We start from the raw sequence: 14,684 nt of genomic DNA on the forward strand, positions 1-14,684 counted from the left end.
AACGTTGACCTCCTGGCACAGACACACGTATAGCCGCGATGGCCGACGGAGGCGTGCAGGCCCGAAGCCCGCACTCCGTGGGCGGCGCAGAGGATCCCGTGCGGAGCCGCCGGTCGTCGCACAGACCGCGTCCCACCGTATGACATCTCGGACTTTGGCGCCCCCACTCCCTATCCCCGAACCAACCAACCAACCCACCCACCCAACCCCCATTCCTTTCCTTTCCTTCTTCCCATCCTCTCTCCCTCCTGCCCTGCCCTGCTCCCCTCCCCCTTCCCATTCCCGTGCCGCCGCTCCTCCCCGTCCGGTCTCCGCGCGCTTCCCTGCTCGCGCCGCCCAATCACCCCGTGAGTACCTCTCGCCGCCTCCATCTCCGTCTGCAAGCAAGGCCGTTGCTGCCCGGGCTCTTGCTCGCGCGCGTCCTTGTCCCTTTCGGGATATTCCCGGGGAGGTCTCGTCTGGTCGGGGTTCTTGATTGGTGTGCTCGTGCCCGTGCTATCCGGGAAGCGTCGTCGTGTAGGTTCAAGCTGTGGTTTTTTAGGTTGCGTGCAGAGCCGGCCTGCCTGCCCCTTGGGGCGCCATGCCCGCTGCCTGCCATGGCGATGCTCAGAGGGGAAGTGGAGGAGCGCCTTGTTTGATCTTTGATGCATAGTTCATGTTTTTTTTTTTTTTGTCAATTGGCATGCCATGTGCTCTGTTCAGAATGGATACTTCCAAGATTTCTGTTTTTTTTTTTTGTGTGTGTGTGCGTCTCAATAGATTTGAGCAGCTTGCTGATTCAGGCTTCATCGAAGCTCGAGCAGGAGTCGTGCAGATTTATCTTCTTCCTTTTCGGCGAGCATATATAGCATGTTATTTAGGATTTTTCACGCCAAAAAAATGTTTGTGGTGCGAATGAGCTGTACTTGGTTGATATTTTGTCTCCGCGTTTCTTGTGTATTACTCTAGTCTACAACTTATAGTAGTTAATTTGTAAATCAGCTACTTGTAGATGTGATTATTCCCGCCTAGTATTCTTTAAGACCTGGCAATCGGTGGTCAAGTCTCCGTTGCAAGTTAGTGGCCTACCATGCCCTCCGAGCTAGTACTCCACTTTCTACTCTAGTTGCTAAATGTTTTATCAGAAATAGTTTGCAACATGCTATACAGTATTCGAGCTCCATCAACTAACTAGCGATTCTGATTAGATTGCTTGTTAGGTACGAGACTGTGACCTTAGTTCAACAAAGTTAGGTATGTGAACAGGAAATCCACAGGATGGGATTAAAAAACCCAACATATTAGCTGTTTGTACTCTTCTTTGTTTGCACTCTTCTTTGTTCGTATTAGCTCAATGCCTACTCTTAGGGTTGGTGGTTTTGCAGCAAGATGGCACTGTTAGAGAATACTACTTTGCTTTTTGCTATGAAAAGTAATATTTACTTTACATAAGATAGAATAATACCTTCACAATGTTCTGCCAAGTTACAAGTAGCACTATGTATGTCAGCTCATTGTTATTTGAATAGGTTGCTGATACTTCCTTATCTTACTGTAGGCATCACAGAAATTGCATTGGGTTGGATTTAATCTGAAGAAAGAAGGCCTCAGGATATTTAGCTTGGCAGGCCCAGAGGTGCTTGAGAAAAGCTATGTCTTTTGTCGGGCGAGTGGACCCGTCAACGACATACGCAGATAATATTTATGTACATAAATTCGGTGCACCAAACTCAAACTTTGCTGGAAGAAGATTTGGCTCTGATACGCAGTTGTTCCATTATGGCCCCGAACCATTCAATTCCGAGGACTATGGACATATGGGTTTCCCTGAAGCACCATCTGCTGCATTCCAGAACTCCTTCTACAATCAGCAGGCCTCACTGACGCCCTGCTCTGATGCAGCAAAAGACTCACCGGTGTGCTCCAATATCTCTCAACAGAACTCCCAGTCTATATCAGATAATCAGAGTTCTGGACTTGAAGTAGAGTTCGATCCTGAGATCAGGCTGAAGCTTCAAGAGCTGGAGCATGCTTTACTTGATGATGGAGATGACATCTTGTTCGAAGTTTCTCAGGCGGGTTGCATCAGTGATGAATGGGCTGACCCCATGAAGGATGTCTTGCTTGCAAATTCTCCGAAAGAATCGGAATCAAGCATTAGTTGTGCAGGTAGCAACAGCGGAGAAGCACGGACCCCAAAGCAGTTGCTCTTTGACTGTGCTACGGCATTAGCTGAATATAACGTCGATGAAGCGCAGGCAATCATAACGGACCTCCGGCAGATGGTCTCAATCCAAGGGGACCCTTCTCATAGGATTGCAGCTTATCTAGTGGAGGGCCTTGCTGCAAGAATAGTAGCTTCAGGGACAGGCATCTACAAGGCATTGACATGCAAGGATCCTCCAACTCTGTATCAGCTGTCAGCAATGCAAATCCTCTTTGAAATCTGTCCATGCTATCGATTTGGTTTCATGGCTGCGAATTATGCCATACTTGAAGCCTGCAAGGGTGAACAAAGGATGCATATTATAGACTTTGACATCAATCAAGGCAGCCAGTATATTACACTGATGCAGTTTATGAAAGATGATGCAAACAAACCACACCATTTGAGAATAACTGGTGTGGATGATCATGAGACAGTACAGAGGACTGTTGGAGGTCTGAAGGTCATTGGGCAACGCCTGGAGCAGCTTGCAGAAGACTGTGGAATATCTTTTGAGTTCAGGGCAGTGGGTGCTGACATCGGGGATGTTACACCTGCAATGCTAGATTGCCGTCCCGGGGAAGCACTAGTTGTGAATTTTGCATTCCAGCTGCACCACCTTCCTGATGAAAGTGTTTCGATCATGAACGAACGGGACCAGCTCCTTCGTATGGTGAAGGGCCTTCAACCAAAGCTTGTGACCCTGGTTGAGCAGGATGCCAATACTAATACTGCTCCATTTCAGACAAGGTTAGTTATCTGATTGCCCAATTCTATTGCGGCAGTAGTTATGGTTCTTTGTGGATTGGGTAATTTTTCGAATCCTTTGTACTACCTCTGTTTCTAAATATAAGACGTTTTGGCAGTTTAAATTGAACTGACAAAACTTCTTATATTTAGGAACAGAGGGTTAGATAGTAACTATGTCTTCCGTAGATTCTGTGTATCGACTCTTGTGTTCTCTTACCACTGCTGAGCCCCTAAAAATACCTGAAACGTCTGGCTTTCCCAGGTTCCGTGAGGTCTATGACTACTACTCCGCCCTTTTCGATTCACTGGACGCAACACTTCCAAGGGAAAGTCCAGATAGAATGAATGTGGAAAGACAATGCCTTGCACGAGAAATTGTGAACATCTTGGCTTGTGAAGGCCCTGATCGCGTGGAGAGGTAATTCCCAGTGCTTCTCTCCACTCTTAAGTCATGCAAATTATTTTTGTTCTTCTTGGAAACTATGCGTACCGCAAACTGAATGTGGCTGACAGTGAAGTTGTTTATGCTCCAGGTATGAAGTTGCTGGGAAATGGAGGGCGAGAATGACGATGGCTGGATTCGCGCCATGCCCATTTAGCAGCAACGTCATCGGAGGAATAAGATCGCTATTGAGCTCGTACTGCGACAGGTACAAGTTTGAGGAGGACCATGGGGGACTTCACTTCGGCTGGGGAGAGAAAACGCTCATCGTCGCCTCTGCGTGGCAATAGATCGAGCTCGCTGACTTGGGTTGCATTAGCACTGCTGTATTTTAGGAGCTTCTGGTGCAGAGATTGTAAAAAGGGTGTGAACCGCAGAGGAGTTCTTGGCTGATCTATCTAATTTTAGGAGTCTGCTTGTCAGAATAATTGAGTTTGGCTGATCGCCCGGGTGAACCATGTTGTTCTGCTGTAGCAACTGGTCACACGAATGTGTTGTTGTATTCTGGGATAGAATCATGACATGTCGACTCTGCTCCATGTATAAATCTATTTATGTTGCTAGAACATAATGTTGTGTCTGTTTGGGAACTAGAACATGCAGTAATATATGCACAGTTTGGCCACAGGTTTCTATGTCTATCGAAACAATCATGTAAATACTTGCAAAAGGTCCATCCAGATAGTTCTTATAACCAATGGAGTAGTTGGCAGCAGTTTGGCCACAGTTTTCTATCAAAAATGGTAGAAGAAAGGCTTTTATTTACCTTACAGAGTAATCTTGTGAAAATTACAACAGCTTGATGTACAACATTTCGAAAACCATACATACACACATATGCCCTACAGATAAATTCGTTGAAGTAATTTAGCTGACAAGTGACAACACTATAATCTCAAGAACCTGAATTCTTCCTATATTTGTTGTATGTGCTATAAAATATATCTTATCTTGAAGGTAATATATAAGCTCAATCTTATCTTCAAGGTAGGCTGTGGCGTGAATTCAACGAGCTATAATCAGATCTCAAGAACCTGAATTCTTCACGGTCTATATTTGTTGTATGTGCTATAAAATATATCTTATCTTGAAGGTAAAGTATAAGCTCAATCTTATCTTCAAGGTAGGCTGTGCCGTGAATTCAATGAGCTATAATCAGAGCTAGGTCGCCTTTTGACCCGTTTAGTTGATTCCAAAAGTCCAACAAGAGACGGGAGAGGATGCGGGACAGGGACATTCCTCGATCTGTACAGCCTCTTCAGACTTGCATGCAAAGATTTCGATGATCCAATGACACACAGGCGGTCCATTTGACAATCTGTTATTTCTACATTTTTGAGGCTTGAACTTTCGGTGGTGCCCATAGATATTGGCTCTATTATAGTGACAGGCTTTTCTGGTTGATCAGGCGCTACTGATATATTGTGTTGAACAGTAGGCAAAGGTTGAACTGCAAATGCTTCTGGTACTGGTAGGGTTGGGGATGCTTTACACTGACAGGAGGGGGGCACATCTCTAGCTTCGGCACACTGACAGGAGGGGGACACATCTCCAGCTTCCACACAGTCTTGTTGGGAAGCTGGGGCTGGCTTTGTGATCAAATCCATACCAGTATATGTTTCAACATTTCGGCTGCTATCATGAGGCAAATCTTCCGGTACACATAATTTGGTTTGTTCAGCTGCAGCAATGTACTGGTGGCATAACTCTTCTTTCATTATGTCAATCACTTGAGAACCAAATCTTGCTCTTCCAAACAATGTAATATCTGGTTCTTCAACCGGAGGGGATGGCACAAATTGCAGTTCAAGTGTGCTGACATCAAAATCTGTGCATTCTTCACTGACAGAAGTTGGATGATCATCCTCAACAAAAGTTGAGGGATCTTCATCTGGTGGCGTGCAAGAAGCAAGCACCGATGAGGGCGAGGATACTGACTTTTGAAGAGGATCCCTGAATATCTTCCACAATGGATCATCAGTTGTCAATCGAGTCTTGAAACAACATTTCTTCACATAGCTCAGCTCCATGGCAAAGCATGGGGGAGTTGTTGAGATGACCCATTGAGGTTGGAGGAGTTGCATCGCCTGCTCTAACTCATCGCGGGAAGAGTGAATGGAGAAACAGACATGCCAGATCCCAAAATCATCCTGCTGGGCTTCTGTTAGGCTGGGTTTCTGGTTTCGACCACAGGCATACCACTGCGTTGAGGGGCGGATAAATAAAGGCTCTGGCTGAAGACTAGCCCTTGCCCCTTCAAGCTTTTTACTTGCATTATCATACAGATGGTGGAACCCTACTATCTGCAGAAATAAATGGTTAATGCCAAGATAATAGAAAGAAAACAAGTCGCTACTTTACATGCAATACAGATCAGACGAATTGGTTGAATCCAACTATCTGCAGAGTTAACAGAGTTAGAACCAACAAAGTAAAAAAGAAAGAAAAGAAAGAGTACTCTGTGACAAAACTCATAAGAACTATGACACGAATTAAGACTTGTACAACTCAAAATTGGTTACAAATTTTGTATTATTGTTTTCAACAACAGCTTTAGCTCAAGATTTCGGTACTGGCATTTATTCAATCATGCAAGTGTTCAGCAGTCCCGACTGGTTAGCGGTATGTGAATTAAAACAGAAAGAATGTTAACACACCTGAAAGCGACAAGATGGATCATCAGTGATGATCTCAGGGGCTGTGAGTGACAGCGCTTTAAAACAATCTGAATTCCTTCGCACGTCAACATAAATTTTTGATCCAAAAGTCCTGGACACCTCAACTAGGATCTCTTCGTGACCAAGAAGATCACAAGCAAGATATACAAAAGGTGCATCCGGATGCTTCCATATACAAGCTATAACCTGCATTCACTGAATCGTTTCAAAATGGTGACTTCCCCGTTGTCATATCTACAGCCCCCCAGGCAATGATAAGCACTTTTTTTGTGTGGCAATGACAAGCACATTTAAAACCTCAGAACAGAGGATAACCTGCTGAATTGCCAACTCCTTGCTCGGTAGCTTGAGGAAGCATTTGGAAAATGTGCAGTCCAAGAACACGAAGTCTAAACGGCAAACGTTTTCTTTCCCTTTCTTTGCTATGTATTTCAATGGCAAGTTCTGAGCACAGTCTGGTGTAAGTCGGCAGTCGCCCGTGTGCAGTATGCTACCGAATTCACCCTCAAACAAGAACATAACTGCCCCTGAAATCACAGGGAACGACAACAGTCAGTCATGCCAAAGGACAAATTCCCAATTTCCAGGATGCATTTTATGATAACACTATTATATAGCAAAACATATGCTAGAGCTTGTTATTAATAGGGTTAAAGAAACTTGATTAGATGTGTTGTGCCAAATCTGGTAACATGAGGTCTGGTCATGCTTCAATCTACTGATGACACAGTTTTTCTGTTTGAGGTTGATTTATCTGGTTCGAAAATATTCTTTCACAAGAGTGAAATATGTTGTTTGGGAGAAGCTAATGAGGACATGGAACAGTATATAGAATCTTTACTTGTGTGGCGGTGCTGCCTACGAAATATCTAGGGGTCCCCTACTAAAGAAAATATCAACAATAAGTAAAAGGTAGAGGGTAAACTGGGCACATGGCAGAGGAAGTTTCTCTCCGATGAGGGGAAACTATAACTGCTTAGATCAAGTCTATATTTGAATTATCTAATGTTTTTTTTTTCAGAAAGAAACTGTTGTGGCAAGACAGGAAGAGGGGACAGAAACATCAGCTGGTAAATTGTAATGTTGGAGATCATATCATATCATCTTTTTGTGCATTGTCCCATCGTTAGACATGCCTGGGGTGCACCAAAATGTGCTCTGGATATTGACATTGAGATAAGTTCAGTAGCAAATTTATATGGTTGGGTGCTAAATTTGCAAGGGTCTCAAAGGGGTAGAAGGAAGGACGCATTTGGAGTAGAAGGAAGTTGAGTCATACCATACAGACCGACAAGCAGAGCAAACAAGGAGAAACAGAAGTTTACCAGGGCAGTGGTTGGCATCGTACGCGGTGACGGAGAAGGCGCCGGCGGGGTCATCCACCTCGATCGTCCTCCCCGCCTCGACCTCCACGAACTCCCCCTGGTCCAGCTGCAACACCACACCCACGCCACCGCGCTCGAAACCTCAGTTCACCGGAGCGGAAATCAGAAGCCACGGCTACCTGTCTCGGAGAGGGGATGACGCACCACAGCCCGTACCTGGGGAAAGTGGCGGAGGGCGAGGGAGAGGGTGAGGCGGGTGGCGTAGACGGCGCCCCCTCCTCCGGGGCCGGCCCCGGCGGCGCCGACGAGGTGGTCCCGGTGCGCGTGGGTGAGGAAGCGGTGGCGCCGGGGGCGGGAGGAGGGGCCCCACGTGTCCACGGCGAAGGGGAGCCCCCGCGGCATCTCTATCGGCATCCTCCCCGCAGCTTTGTGGAATTGCAGCCGCTTCCTTCCTTCCTCGGGAGCGCGCCGCTTCGTTGGGTTGGGAGTTGGTTGCGTCGGTTTTATATATTCCTTCCTCCAATGGGAAGGGTGGCTCCTTCCCCAGGAAGGAAGATGAAATGGGTTCGTGGGTTCGGGTTCTGACTAACCAGACCTGAGCCCAGAACCCGCTAGCTTGCCGCCTTTGGTAAGTTTGTATGTTGGTTGGCTGGCACTGACAGGTGGGCCCACATGTCAGTGATCTCTCTTTTGCCCACCAGGGCTTTGGGCCTTCCCGTTCCACTTCCTCTGGGCCTAACAACAAACCATTCTCATTTCAGTGAGAGCTATCTGGCCAGCGCTCTTTCCGGATCCTCTTAACAAGCATTTTCACACGCCATCACTTGACGTGTTCTCAGCCGCTGTCACGTGTCTATTTTGAACGTTTATTTTGGATTTTGTATTATTATTTTTTCGCACGCGTTTTCAGTTTTTTAGATTATTTATTTATTTCTTTATTGATGTTTTGGTTTTTCATCGGTCTTTCTTAGCTTTTCGATAAAAAAATTTATGAAAAAAAACACATTTTTTGGTTTTCGTCAGAGGCACGGTTTTGCCTTCGCGAGAGGCGCGGCCATGCGCCTCGGAAACGGAAAAAAACAACGTTTTCTGTTGTTTTTTTTCAAGCGAAAGGGTTTTGCTTTCACGAGAGGCACGGTTTTGCCTTCGCGAGTCAGGATGAAAAAAAACGTTTTTTTCGTGAGAGGCACGGTTTTGCTTCCGCGAGAGGAACGATTTTGCCTCCATGAGAGGTGTCATGGGAATGAACCTGATAGTAGAGGTGTAGGGTACGAATGGAGAGGGCAGAGTCCTATCTACGGCAAGCTTGTACGCAAGATGTATGAGTTCAGGTCCCTCTCGTAGAGGTAATAGTCCAACGTCTCAGTGCTGGGGAGCTCTTGCGGTGTGGAATGCATGTTACAGAGGGTGCGAACCCTTGTGCCAGAGGGGAGGGGTGGCTTATAGAGAGTGCGCTACCCCTCATCAAGGCCTAACATCTAAGGGTTTGATCAATAAAGTTTAAAGGTGTACGTTACCGATAACGTATGTATGTAATTAATGCTATTCATGATGATCAGCTGAACGCTCGCCTGTTGGCCTCCCCGGAGTGACTTTTGGTCTTCTACGTCGACTGGTGCCTTTCGAGTGGAAGTTGGTTGTTGAGTGAAGGGCAACATCTTTCGAGTGACTACTTACCGAGTGACTTTTTAGACGCCATGGCTTTTCGGTCGGAATCTTCTTCGTTCCAGTTAATAATGAGGTACCCTTGGGTAGGACACTTAGGTCAGGCTTGTGACCCTATGCTAGATACATATCTCCATCAAGAGGCACCCTCGTGGCTCTCGAAAGTGGAAAAAACGCGGTTTTTCTTGCGAGAGGGCATGGTTTTGTTTCCGCAAGAGCCACGGTCGCGGCTCTCGAAAAAGAACACGGAAAAACATGTTTTCTGTTTTTTCCCTATCGCGTGAGGTACAGTCTTTTTGGTCCGGTTTTTTCGTGAAAAAAATTCATTGAAACTCATCAATATGGAATCTAGTTTTGAAGATTTCGACCCAAAAAACTCAACGATGAAAACTGTTTGAGATTTAGACGTACGGTTGAAAATACGAATATATGAATCTACGAAAAATAACACACATGCGATGCGCCACTTATCGCAACCTGAGAAGATACTTATCGCAACCTGAGAAGATGAAAGTGATCTTTAATCAAGTGAGAGTGATCTCTGATAGATGTACTCTTCAATTAGTGATTTCATATTTTAATTGTATTGTAGGATTCATATGTTCCTCAAAAACAAAAATTGTAGGATCCATATATAACTCAGCCTAGTGGAATGGTTGCAATTGGTATCTTTAAGCATCTTCTGAGATTTTGAGATGAGAGCACAAGTTCTCAAAAAAAAAAAAAGAGATTACTACAACACCAGTTGCAGGTACATGTAAAGGTTACTTGACGCGTGCGCGTTGATTGTTCATTTGGAGTTTCTTCTTCTTCTTCATCGATCTAGGATGGGTTCCAGGGCGGCAACCTGTGATAGCAAGGATGGACGTCGTTCTTTTCTCGTTTGTTTTCGTCCGTAGTCGGATCCTGATCTTCTTCGTGATATTTATTTATTGTACTGATGTGACTCTGATGTAGCTTGTGGTGAGTGCAATCCAATTACATATACTCTTCTTTTCAGTACATGTACTTGTAACGATATCCATTCTTGCGAAACGACGAGATGCGCTTCTATCCCTGTCGAGGCCCTCGCGTTAAAATAAGGATATGATCGCATCTTAGACGTTACAGTTACGCTCGTGCCTCCCAAAAGTGAAAAAAGCGAGTTTTTTTTTTGCAAGAGACATGGTTTTGTTTCCGCAAGAATTGAAAAGATGGAATGATCTTTAATCAAGTGGGAGTGATCTCTGGTCGGTGTACTCTTCAATTAGTGATTTCACATTTCAATTGTATTGTAGGATCCATATGTTCCTCAAAAACAAAAATTGTAGGATCCATATATAACTCAGCCTAATGGAATGGTTGCAACTGGTATCTTTAAGCATCTTCTGAGATTATGAGATGAGAGCACAAGTTCTAAAAAAAAAAGATGAGAGTACAAGCGTACTGCACTAGACACCAAAACAAGAGCAGAAGAGGAAAGCCAACAATTCACACTTGATGATACAACTCGAGATCTCGAGAGTACCGTCTCACAGCCCTCCTTTAGGTTGATGACCGGGAAAGAGCTACGCACCAGCTTGTGGCAAATGTACGTACCAAGCCAAGAAAAACAAATCAACAAGCAGGCAGACACCGACGATCTGCTTACGTACTTGCTTAGCGTAACAACTCCACTACTCCTTATGCTGCTAGCCTTGCTACCACCTCATGCACACATCGCACGCTCTCGGCAGCGCCGGCTACACCTGGGAGGCGACCTTGTCGACGGCCTGCTCGTCGACGTCCACGGCGCTGTCGTCGTTGGCCTTGTTGACCTTGGCCTCGCCCATCTCCACCGCGGCGGCCGCCTTCTTGCCGTCCTCCACCTCGTCGGCGTCCTCCCCCTTGCCGGCCGGCACGGCGCCGGCGGCGGGGCCCTTGTTCTTCCGGTAGATGGCGTAGAGGATGAGCTGCATCAGGCCCAGGAAGCTCCCGCACCCGTTGGGGATCTGCATGCATGCGCGTAGAATTGTTACTAGGTGTCAGCTTGTGTTTAACTGCTGAACTACAAGTCGTAGAACTGAAGCTATGCGCCGCTGGGCGTTGCTTGTGGCCGTGGTGGGCACTCCCGACCCCGTTCCGAGGGACTAGGAGCATTCAATGGCTACAGCTAGCAGCGCAGCGCACAGTGCAGTGGTTTGCAATTGCAAGGACCGATCGGCCAGCGCGATATGGATCAGATCATGAGAAACCGAAGGACATTTCGATCGGATCTTGGGGTTGCCAGGGGTCGAGAAGGATGGCGTACGTAGATGAAGGGGTCGAGGCCGAGCAGGCCGTAGATGAACCAGGAGGTGCCGCAGAGGAACACGGACAGGGACAGCAGGAACGGCATGAACTCCACGCTCTTGGTCTTGATCACCAACCTCTGCAGTGCACACACACACGCACCGCCCATGACTCTGTTAGTGGATATGTACATCAATTTGTTTGTTGGGTGTGGATTGCGTGCGTGCGTGCGTACCATGATGGAGAGCGGCGAGGCGTACATGCAGATGGAGAAGACGGTGGCGGCGAGGCCGCAGAAGACGGTGCGCCCCTTGCCGTGCAGCGCCAGCAGCGACACCAGCACCACCGTGGTGAAGATGGCGGTGACCACGCTGAGGAGGCCCAGCATCCGGATCTTAGACCTGCGCTCCGCGAAGATGAGGAAGATCACCACGTAGATGGCCTCGATCACCGACCCCGCGCCGTTGATCGTCGTCACCAGGATGTTGTTCGGGGACACGAACGGCAACCCGTACCTTCAAGATATCCAAAAAACAACAGCCCATGGTCAGTTTCTCACCTGACAACACACACTGAACTCCGTAACTAGAAAAGAAAATCACTTGTTCATCTAGCTACGTAAGGTGGGAAGTAAAAACACGTGAACGTGAGGACATGTGCCGGCAGACAGGCCAGGGTGGCCGTGCACGAACCGTGATGCACAATTTTATCGTTCCAGGTCCGTCCGTGGTACTGTCGCGGCGCTGGCAGGTGGGTCCGGGACCAGCTTTCCATCCATCTACCGGGGAAACCGGGCAAAGGCTAGTATACGCTAGGAGCCAACCCACGCCCGGTTCCATCAGCTGCAGTGTTTCTTCTGCACGGAAAACTACCCACACGCCAAGCTAAATTTACACTGTTCGCTCACATGCCATCCCCGGGGCAGATCCAACAAGTGATCCTTGCAAGTTGCAAGCATGGCAGATTTTACTGTTAATTAAGCTAAGATGTTTTTGTGAACTGTAACACGATACACAGGGATGGCATGGAAGAAGGACCAGTCGTGCATGCGAAGGCCGTGCGTTGGCGCTGCTTTTTGGAGAAAGGCCGGCGTGTCTAATCTGCTAGTACTAGTGCCAGTGGAGTGCAAGGCTGAAGCATGTGAGAGTTGGGGAGCGGTTGGTTACCATGCGGATAGGAGGCAGTTGAGCAGCGTCATGTTGTATGGCACGCCGGAGAAGTCCTCCGTCGACTTCCTCTTGATGATCCTCCAGAAGGTGACCCTGCAGCCACACACAGATGAAACTTCTCACCGGTCAGAAGAAAATGATGAGCGAGCACGCAGAGTCTAGAAGGCAGGAAAATGTAGTTCGGAGGTTCAGAAAAATTAAAAACAACAATGGAGTGTGGCATGGGATGGGAGTTAGCCAGTCTGTCTCTGGATGGTAGTATACAGATTCCAACTTTCTGTGATCATCAAGGAAACTGCAAGGCTTTACATGCTGACTGATGCTTTCTCAGAACTAGTATATTCGAGAAAAGAAAAATGGTTCGTAAGAGATGAAAGCAAAGTGCAGAGAAGGCTCCAAGAACAGAGCGCTATCAGTCACAGGTTCCTCAGTTTCCATCTTTGTGCTCGAATCAGAAGATCTCGGCCCAAGAAAACAGAGAAAATCAACACAGGAGCACTTACACCGGCGACAGGAAGAGGAACAGAGCAATAACATTGCCTGACGATAAAAAAAAACAGCAGTCAGATTCAGTGGGGAGAAGAAAAGAAGGCCAAACAAAGGGAGGAAGAACATTCGGCCATGGCGCTCCGCTCGCTCACCAGAGACCCCGAAGAAGAACCTCGCGATATGCTCCATCTCGGCGCGTCTACCCCAAGAACACGGTGTGGGGGGGAGAGGGGGAGGTCTATCTCTATCCTTCTCGGCCGAGCGAGAGGAGAGGGGGGGAGTGGAGTGGAGAGGAGAGGAGCACTCAGCGGCACCGAGTAGCTCTCAGCTCCCAACGGCTCGGTATTCAGTACCGCGCTAGGCAACACGGGAGCTGCGTTTACGGATGCGGCGTGTCCTTGTGTGCGTACGCGGTCATGTGTGTATGGCTGGACTGAGGGGGCGCGGGAGACGACGATATATAGGGGAACAGAGAGAGGTGAACAGGATGCAGATGCCTTGCATATTCATTTTGAGCTTATCTTGACCTACGCGCTCCTGTGTGACGAAAGAATGTTCGGTGGGAAAATACAGATACGTCCCGGCACGCAGCAACACGACACTGGCAATTTCACAAACGTCCTACATTTTGTTCAAAGAAGTGCGCCGTGTAGAGGGACATTGTCATTTCCCTTTTGCTAGAAAACGAGATACTCTCATTGGTTGTCACGATAGCTAAATGTAAGTTGCGTGGAAATAGAATTTGGATCAGTCGATTTTCGTAGAAAGGAGACAGCTGTCGGAGAGAAGGAGGAAATAGCCGCCACTCGCCGGAGAATCTGCCCCATGGTCCATCTTGCGATAGCAGGCTGCCCCATAGTCTATCTTAGGGGTGTTGGGAGTGGCGATGTTGTTCGCCGAAAAAAATGAATCATGGCCCGCGAGGGGGGAACACAGGGTGGGCATCGGTTGGGGAAGGGGGGAGCATGGCGGTGGGCGGCGGTTGAGGAAGGGGGAGCACGGGGTGGGCGGCAGTCGGGGAAGGGAGGAGTACAGGGTGGGCTGCGGTTGAGGGAGGCAAGAGCACGGTGGTGGGCGACGGTTGGGGGAGGGCAAGGCGACAAGTCTTGCACAGTAGCACCGACCACCATGGGCGACAGGAGCAGGCGGTTAGGCCGGCGGTAGATCAAGCGGTCCAAAGTTGAACAAGATAACCAATAATCGTCTTTGTAGGTTGCAGAAGATGAAAAATAACTGTTTTGACATGTTGAAGAAGCTGAGCTGGTCGTCCATTATGCATCCGACGGCTCCCAGGGAATCGAGTGATCCAAATTTGATTTTCACGCAACCTACAACTAGCCAATTCCTTAATTGTTGGTTACGGTAAAATCAAGTTGAAGAACATTTGCTTGTGAACTTATTTGGACTCGGAGAGAAGTTTTTCGAGCATCATTTCAATGTGTCTTTTAGAGTAACGGGTTCCTCCATCGTTTTTCATTAAAAAAACATGTTTGCTATTACGCAGTTGCTTGTTTTTCGAAGCACATATGTTGATTCGTGAAAGCAAGGCGACACCAAGGACGACATGGGGTCTACATAACGCCCCCGTCGAGGCCTCGCCGGAGATTGTGATGAGGAGACCGCAACCATCGACAAGTCTCCATAAATTACAGGTCCAACCATAAGAAGTCGTGCCAAAGTAATAAGTGACCACATGATCAATTGTAACAGCCCAAGAGCAACATTCCATTC

General features: G+C 47.5%; 3 protein-coding genes across 3 annotated transcripts; 1 reads left to right on the forward strand and 2 right to left on the reverse strand.

Moving 5' to 3' along the window:
• The first annotated feature begins 235 nt into the window (after positions 1-235).
• On the forward strand, positions 236-4,002 carry LOC123445132 (scarecrow-like protein 1). The gene is made up of 4 exons (XM_045122072.1): positions 236-347; positions 1,538-2,935; positions 3,198-3,353; positions 3,469-4,002. The coding sequence occupies exons 2-4, from the start codon at positions 1,632-1,634 to the stop codon at positions 3,665-3,667; spliced, it is 1,659 nt and encodes a 552-aa protein (XP_044978007.1). The 5' UTR covers positions 236-347; positions 1,538-1,631; the 3' UTR covers positions 3,668-4,002.
• A 107-nt stretch (positions 4,003-4,109) lies between these two features.
• LOC123445131 lies at positions 4,110-7,829 on the reverse strand. The gene is made up of 5 exons (XM_045122071.1): positions 7,597-7,829; positions 7,381-7,486; positions 6,371-6,582; positions 6,035-6,241; positions 4,110-5,680 (listed from the first exon to the last, which is right to left on the reverse strand). The coding sequence occupies exons 1-5, from the start codon at positions 7,792-7,794 to the stop codon at positions 4,496-4,498; spliced, it is 1,908 nt and encodes a 635-aa protein (XP_044978006.1). The 5' UTR covers positions 7,795-7,829; the 3' UTR covers positions 4,110-4,495.
• Positions 7,830-10,400: 2,571 nt separating this feature from the next.
• LOC123445133 (bidirectional sugar transporter SWEET1a-like) lies at positions 10,401-13,392 on the reverse strand. The gene is made up of 6 exons (XM_045122073.1): positions 13,106-13,392; positions 12,968-13,004; positions 12,462-12,557; positions 11,531-11,810; positions 11,315-11,434; positions 10,401-11,015 (listed from the first exon to the last, which is right to left on the reverse strand). The coding sequence occupies exons 1-6, from the start codon at positions 13,140-13,142 to the stop codon at positions 10,767-10,769; spliced, it is 819 nt and encodes a 272-aa protein (XP_044978008.1). The 5' UTR covers positions 13,143-13,392; the 3' UTR covers positions 10,401-10,766.
• Between the last annotated feature and the right edge of the window lie 1,292 nt (positions 13,393-14,684).

The sequence above is a fragment of the Hordeum vulgare genome, chromosome 3H (assembly GCF_904849725.1).
Source record: "Hordeum vulgare subsp. vulgare chromosome 3H, MorexV3_pseudomolecules_assembly, whole genome shotgun sequence".
Classification (NCBI taxonomy): domain Eukaryota; kingdom Viridiplantae; phylum Streptophyta; class Magnoliopsida; order Poales; family Poaceae; genus Hordeum; species Hordeum vulgare.